This window comes from Gossypium arboreum, chromosome 6 (genome assembly GCF_025698485.1).
Source record: "Gossypium arboreum isolate Shixiya-1 chromosome 6, ASM2569848v2, whole genome shotgun sequence".
NCBI lineage: Eukaryota > Viridiplantae > Streptophyta > Magnoliopsida > Malvales > Malvaceae > Gossypium > Gossypium arboreum.
The window spans coordinates 26057670-26065749 of record NC_069075.1 but is presented as its reverse complement, the minus strand read 5'-3'; the positions used below and the strand labels follow the sequence as shown (position 1 = coordinate 26065749).

General features: G+C 34.6%; 1 protein-coding gene across 1 annotated transcript; it reads right to left on the bottom strand.

The window, feature by feature from the left end:
• Positions 1-1751: 1751 nt before the first annotated feature.
• On the bottom strand, positions 1752-7645 carry LOC108485350 (probable LRR receptor-like serine/threonine-protein kinase At1g53430). Its single transcript, XM_053029288.1, has 23 exons — positions 7368-7645; positions 7189-7260; positions 6961-7029; positions 6755-6826; positions 6605-6676; positions 6464-6535; positions 6312-6383; positions 6154-6225; positions 5991-6071; positions 5840-5911; positions 5609-5668; positions 5391-5459; positions 5055-5117; positions 4926-4961; positions 4751-4803; positions 4155-4552; positions 3876-4068; positions 3694-3779; positions 3416-3604; positions 3090-3300; positions 2754-2991; positions 2509-2659; positions 1752-2397 (listed from the first exon to the last, which is right to left on the bottom strand). The coding sequence occupies exons 1-23, from the start codon at positions 7382-7384 to the stop codon at positions 1990-1992; spliced, it is 2826 nt and encodes a 941-aa protein (XP_052885248.1). The 5' UTR covers positions 7385-7645; the 3' UTR covers positions 1752-1989.
• Between the last annotated feature and the right edge of the window lie 435 nt (positions 7646-8080).

The following is an 8080-nucleotide window of genomic DNA, read 5'->3' as shown; positions in this document are numbered from 1 at the left end:
AGTGTTTGATATGACAAACTTGGGAATTATGACATACTTCCTTGGCATGGAAGTGAACCAGTCTGATCGAGGTATTTTCATCAGTCAACATGCTTTTGCTTTGAAGATCTTGAATAAGTTCTGCATGACAAATTGCAAAGCAGTGAGCACACCATTGGCTTAAGGAGAGAAGTTGACAAGCTTTAGAAGTTAAGAGAGAGTTGATGAGAAGGAGTACAGAAGCCTAATTAACTGTTTGCTTTACTTAACAACAACAAGACCTGATCTCATGCATGCTGTTAGTCTATTGTCAAGATTCATGCATTATTGTGACACAACACATTTCAAAGCAGCCAAGAGAATACTCAGGTATGTTAAGGGAACTTTAAAGTTTGGTGTCATGTTCAAGAAAGAAAAGGAGCTCAAGTTGGCTGGATACTCAGATAGTGATTGGGTCGGCTCTGTAGATGACATGAAGAGTACCTCTTATTACTTTTTCACTCTTGGTTCAGGAGTTTTTTGCTGGAGCTCAAAGAAGCAACAAACAGTTGCTCAATCCACAGCTGAAGCAGAGTACATTGCAGCTGTAGCAGCTGTGAATCAAGCCATTTGGCTTAGAAAGCTGCTACATGATTTGAATGAAGAACAGGTTGAAGCAACTGAAATTATGGTTGATAATCAGTCAGCTGTTGCCATAGCTAAAAATCCAGTCTTTCATGGCAAGACTAAACATTTCAAAATTAAGTTTCACTTTGTTAGAGAGGCTGAGCAATCAGGAAAAATCAGCCTTGTTTATTACATCTCACAAGACCTAATGGCTGATATTTTGACTAAGCCACTTGGTACAACTAGGTTCGAGGACTTAAGAAGAAAAATTGGTGTATGTTGCATACAGTCTAAGGAAGAGTGTAGAGGATTGGCCTGCAATGCAACATGTAACCAGTAGCTCACCAAGCAAACTAGAAATGGAGTAGAACCGAGTGCAGTAGCTAGTTTGATCCATTTTGTTCATTTTGTTCCTATGTAACTTAGTTTAGTTTCTTTGTAACTTGTTACTAAAGTTAGTAGGATTAGTTTTTTGATTTGTACTTGATGTAATAGCTGATGTATCAGCTAGCTTTAGTTTGAAATTTAACTTGTATTAGTTGTGTATTGGTGGGATCAGTTACATTGTTAGGTAACTGTCCAATTTCATGTAACTTGCACTTATATTTTGAATTTCATCAATGAAAATTGGTTGACCGGTTACACTTTCTAAACTTTTCAAACTCTTTCTTTTATTTTCATTTTTGGTTCCTTTGCTTTTGTTTGAGATTTGAGCCTTGAGTTGTTGCCATTGTTCCAACAAGTTATTATCACTCCTAAGAGTTTTAAATACATTATTATTTAGAAAAACACCTGTTAAAAGATGTCTCTATGAAGAGACATGAAGATTCCTATAAATTGGAATGAAATTTAATTTGAAAAGCACACTAATAAGTTCTAAAAGTTTTTTACTTTTATTAGATTGTTTTATAAAGAGTTACTGCATAAATTCTTTGTAGAAATTGAGTTTCTTGTTATACATTGATTAGTTCTTAGTAGACTATTTTCGTTAGTGCAAAACGAAAATAGCCATTGGCTTCATTGTATCTTCGAGGTTAATTTGCTTGAAACTCATTTGCACACCGAAGAGAGGTGGGGTGAATATAACCTTAAAGATAGTGGCTTGATACGCGCCTTGGAGCTTTGTCCTATTTCTTCTTTTTTTTTTTGTTCGAGTTCCGTTCGTGTATTCGAAATTTTCCTTATCGGAGATTGTACTAAAATTCATCAATTTGGGAATGATTATGATACATCAAGTTATTATCACCCCTAAGAGACTATTCTTTTCATGTTTATTTAGGCAATGCTACAATGAAAACAGTAGTGACTAAGATATTACATCAGAAGAAAGAATGAAAACCTATATATAACAGTTTCAAGTGTACCAAACTTGAAATGGCAGAGGAAAGTTACTTGTGTAGAAATTTAGACATTACTAAGAGGTGATCTTCCAGTCTCATCAGTGATCTCTGGGGTGTAATCAGCAGAGATATGCACTTCTTCTTCCTTAATGCTGAACTCGTAACTCGCAGGGTTAGATGGTTCTTCCCTAGACATGCTCCGTGAATAGTTGGAAAATGAACGGCTAGCTATTGCCTTGGCCCGTGCAAAACCATCAGTTGAATAAGGGGCAAGAGATGGAGTATAATTAAGCCGACTTTTTCCTTTCAAAATCTTTACCACCTCAGACATTCTAGGCCTAAGTGTAGGAGATGGGTTAGTGCAAAGCATTGCTAATTCTAGAATCATTTTGGCTTCTTTTGCTGCATACTCAGATCCTAGAATAGGATCAACCAGTGATAAAAGATCCTCCTTCTCTTGCAAAACATAAGCCTGCAGGGTCGTTTCATTCAGTTTCAAGACAAACATGATCGTCATTCTCCAAGGTGCCAAGGTGAGAGAAGATAGAAACATACATATATATAATCTATATACAACACTTACCAAATCTAGAAGGTAAACACTCTCATCATTTGGCCTATAACTGGCACTGTTTTGCCCACTGACAATTTCAAGCAAGACTACTCCAAAGCTGTATACATCTGCTTTACTGGTCAGATGACCTCTCATGGCATACTCAGGAGCCATGTATCCACTGTAAGAACATTAAAATTTTTTATCAATCGATTTATAAAATTTAAGTTTGGAAGAGCATGAAAGTTTAGATAAAAACGGATTTCGAACATTACGTAGTTCCAGCTATCTTGGTAATGACATGGGTCTGATGGCCTTCATGAAGCTTGGCAAATCCAAAATCAGATATTTTTGCAGTAAAATCCTTATCAAGAAGAATGTTTGTTGTCTTGATATCCCTGTGAATAATCTTTAGTTTCGATTCTTCATGGAGAAATGCCAATCCTTTAGCTATTCCACTACAAATTTTAGATCGGATCGTCCAGTTAAGTTGCACCCTCAGTTCTTCAGGACCTGAATGGTGATGTTCATGTTATCAGTCTGTTAAATACTACACATCAAAAGTGTAGAATGTTTGAATAATTGTTAAACATAGGATCATACGGGCTTACCAAATAATGCATGTGCAAGGGAATTGTTTTCCATATACTCATAGACTAGAAGCAGTTGGTTTTCATCTATACAGCATCCTAGTAGTTTTACTAAATTTGGGTGTTGCAGAGCTGATATAACACCAACTTCATTGACAAATTCACGACTCCCTTGCTTTGATTTTGCAGAAAGCTGTTTTACAGCTATGGTTGTCCCATTGGGAAGCACTCCCTATATTTGTGCCAAAATAAGAGCTTTCTCATTGAAATCATGCCGACAGCAGTGACAGGTAAGAGCTTGAAAGTTTGTCATTACCATCAAGCAGCAAGTAATAAAGAGACCATACCTTGAAGACAGCCCCGAACCCTCCTTCACCGATCTTGTTTTCGTTGTTGAAATTTTGTGTGGCAACTTTTAGTTGCTTATAAGTAAAAAGTCCTCCACCAGGCAGTGAAATAAGTTCTTTTTGTGCTGTTAACAGTATACAAAGAAACAAATAAGAGCCGTGCCAGTAACACGGTCTAGTAGCTAAACCCTTAGTTAAATCTTATTGATTTAGTCTTTACCTTCGATTTTTGATTCCTTGCCACGAAGGTAACCCATTTTCCAGAGGCAAATAAAAACCAGAACCAGGAATAGAACAATGGATCCTGAAATCCAAGCAATGGTTAAAGGAGAGAGCTTTTTGGGAGGCTTTACTGGTTTGAGAACTGCATTCAAACATGAATTTGATAGTTGTTAAATATTAATGGCAAGAAAAAAAAAAAAAAGAAAGGCTGACAAGCTAGCATGAAGAGGTGTGCTACCAGGCTCTACTGAAATAGCTGAAACAAGAGGACCGTAGAGTTCATAAGGACCACGTTTTGAGCCTTTCCCAGCCCAATATAAGTGAATTTCAAGGTTGTTCCCCTTGATTTCAGCTTGAAATGTCCGAGAAACATTCTTGTTTAGACCTCCAGCAACATCTTTGATGTTAAAATCAGCTAAAACCTTTGTACCCTGTAGTCCCAGTCAGTTATGATAAGTACAAGTTCCTTGAGTTCTTATAGATGATTTAATGGAGAAAAGAAAAAGTTTAAGTTGACCTGAATAAGGACATCGAAAAGGCGATTCCCCCTACTCTTATGATCCGCTTCCTCTTTAAATGTGATTTCAGCAAAATCAAGTTTTACTTTGTACAAGCCATTTTTCATGCAGAACCCGAAATACTTCAAAGATATGGGAGAAACACGAGCTGACTTGTATAGTGATATCTCCTTATTTTGAATACTTTCAAATCCACAATCCTCATGGGATTCAATTGATTTGGCGTAACTCATGGAAAAGATTTGCTCGGGGTCATATATCCCCATGCTACTGTACCCCCATTTCTTGTCATCACTGATATAGAATGTTGATGCTCCTTCTGGATTTACATCACTTTCGAATGTACCTTGGGCTGTTGTTACCTTGTCACCTCCACAATTAATATACAACCGGTCATCTGCAGGCCAAACATCAGTTATCGATCATTAGCAAAGCCTTGCTTTTCAAGTACTAAGAAGCTGATCATGTCAAAACATAAAACATGCTTGCTAAGCCATTGACAGTAGCCTGCTGATGTTTGGAACTTTTCTAATTTTATTCTAAAGTTCAAGGTAACGATGCAAAGAAAATGGCAATAAACTTAAAGGCTACTTACTTTCCAATTGATCCTCACCACAGGAGAAATTGTTATTTTGCCATGCACTATCCCTTTAAAATAGGAAAAAGAAGGGGTTAGAACTATAACTTGCATTTTTATATATATATATATATATATACCATTGCTTGCTCAAAATAAAAATGGAGAAAGAAGCAATGAAGCTAGAGCTTACAAGTCTGCTGATGAAGAGCAGCATTCAAATGAATTCCTGAAAATTTATGCATGGAAGAAAAAAAAAGTATTAATTAATATAGAAAGCTATAAACAAAATGGTAAACTTTCTTTTCCTCATTTGCCTTACGTATTCCTGTTGGATCTGTAATCTGCAATAGATGAATAGGTGAAATTGTTCTCTGAGAAATCCCTGCACAACAATTAAAAGCACAATGATTTCTAACTCGAGAACAAATTATGTTCTATTTGAATACTGCTAGTAATTATTTTCCAAAAGAAAGAATTCGTGTAATTTACAAATACTGATCATTGTAATATATCAAGAGATGATAATTTCTCAAATTGCTTTCAGTTACTTAAGCCAACAATTCATGCACCTGGAAGAATTACACTTGGTTTTCTTTATACTATATCTACCTAAACTACCTGCATTGGTGAAGGTAAAAATGAAATAAGAACTTACAGATTTGCTTCTGTCTTATTTGTAGACAGTGTAGGAATTGGCCCTATTAATTTATTTGCTCGAAGATATCTGAAAGAAAGGTAAAACAATAGTTATCACAAACAATATGATTGTCTCTAGGAGAGAACATTGACATAATTAAAATTAATTTTCAGATCAAAGAAACAACGTTTTAATTTAAATCGGTGCTAACACACATCTAATGCAGTTTCTCTTACAAATTTGTTAGGTTTGCGAAATCTGGGACTTCACCAGTCAATTTGTTGTAGCTCAAGTCCCTATATCAGAGAAAGAAAAAGACCAGAAAATGGAATACTTGATTATTGCTGAAACTGCAAAGAATGATACTAATTCAGGTGCTGAAAAGTGAAACTAATTAAGGGTTCAGTCTCATTTCTGTATCGTACTTGTTTCTAAAAATTTCCATTATACTTGAGAAAATGACTTACAGATGGCTCAGTGCAAGGAATTCACCAAGATATGGTGGGATTAAGTCATTGATTGAACAGTTTCTCAGGACCCTACAGAAAGAAAGGCTAAGCATGAGTTTGAAGATTGAATTACCTGGACAAAGAAAGATTAATCAATTCACAAGCTCACAAAGTTTCAAGTTGTGTCATTCTTGAAATATTTGGAAATAGGAAAAGTTCTCCTTTTCTTCCATACAAGTCAGCAATGCGCCTAACAGGAGGATATCAAACATATGAAAAAAAAAAAACCAATGATATTATTTCAATTCAAAGTTGATGAATAAGAACATTACATCTCAGTGACCTTGTCCAGGGAGGAGATTGTACTAGGAAGAGGGCCTTCAAAACGGTTACCTTGAAGTACACTGTTAATACCAAAACGTTGTAAGCAAATATCCTGATCAAAATTCAGAATTTTAAAACCTGTAATAAGTGGAAAAAGGGTGCTTACAGTAACTGCAGCTGGTTCCAATTTCCAATATATGCTGGGACTGGACCAATGAATTCATTGCCCCTAACATTGCTGCAGATGGACAAAGCAATACTCAGAAGATATAGTTTAAACAGAGATAAACAACATGGAAGAGCAAAAGTTTTCCTTACAACTGCCTTAAGCTTGTAAGGTTTTCAAAACTTTGAGGCAACTTTCCTTGAAGTTTATTGTTTGCCATCACCCTGCAAGCCGACCAAGATAAGTCAATTTGGGTTCAACCTTAGAGTATAAAGAAAAAAAGAAAGCCTTACATTCCATAGAGATTCTGTAAGTTTCCAAGAGATTTAGGAAGCTTCCCAGTTAACTGGTTATCAGATAAACGCCTGTGAAAAACTGAATGGTGAGTGTGGCAAAAACCAAGAAGCAAAAAAATGGGAGGTCATTGATGGAAAGGGTATTACAGGTGCTCAAGGCTCGAAATGTTTCCTAAACTCTCAGGAATTTCTTCAGATAGTTGGTTCTCTGCCAAGTCCCTACAGTCAAATAACAAAATGATGATGATTCAATAAAAGTGTATATATATTTATATATAAATTTTCATGGTGTAACAACATATCCCATGCTAATGGTTAAGTATACAACATAAAATCAGGAATTTGCTGCTCACAGAGTTTCAATAGATGAGTTGCCCAGATTTTCTGGTATTGAACCTTTTAGCCAGTTTTCAGATAGAATACTTCAACAACACAAAAAACAAAAAGGAGAAGATTAATAAAGAAAATGAGGAAAGAGTTTCAATTAGATTGAATTTGAATAATGCAAAACAAATGGTCAAATTCTAAACAAGAAAAATTATATAAAATGCTAGTGTGGAAGAATTCTGGAGAATACTGACAGAACATTTAATGACATCATTCGGCCAAAGAAGTCAGGTATAGGCCCATCAAGATCATTTGAAGAAAGATCACTGTCATAAATTAAGGGTTCTTGTGAATTTAGGAGTTCATATGTATTTATGAAAAGCATCAAAAGACATTATGAACCAAAATAAGCAATGGACAGCAAGGAAGTTACAGGTATTGAAGTTTCATCAGATTTCTTAACGAGTCCGGAATTTTTCCATGGATCCTGTTTGACCTCAAGTCGCTGAGAATGCAGAAATGAAACAAAAAATTAAGATTGAGATTAAAACGAAAGCTCACACTCTATGCCTCTGCACTCACAAAATGTTTCAGGTCTCTTCTCTCCTTATTTATCCCAATGAATATGTTCATGATTTTCCCGGCATGAGCATGCATGCATACATTTGTGAGTTTGAGTTGCGGGGATCATCTGCGTGTGTTGTGTGCGCGTGTGCCAGAGGTGTGTGAGTTGTATATATATATATATGATTTCTAAAAAAATTACTTTAAATACATTAGAAGGTGTTAATTAATATCTCAGAAAATTATATTATCACTTTTGGATTACAAAATACTTTATAAGAAATTACATTATTTGTAATTATAATTTATAAATTTATTCTTTTAAATAGAATATAATTTTTATGTATTTAATTTTATAATATAATTTATTCTTAACAAATATTTAGATTAATATTTTAATAATAAAATTTATGTATAATTTTTAAAAATTAATTTATAATTTTAATTGAAAACATTTTTTTAAAATTTGTCTTGCATATATTTTAAATATAATAATGCATAAATAAAATCATGAATATATAAAGAATAAATTTAAAAATAATACTTGAAATCTTTGTTTTGGCTAAAGGCTAATTCATAAGA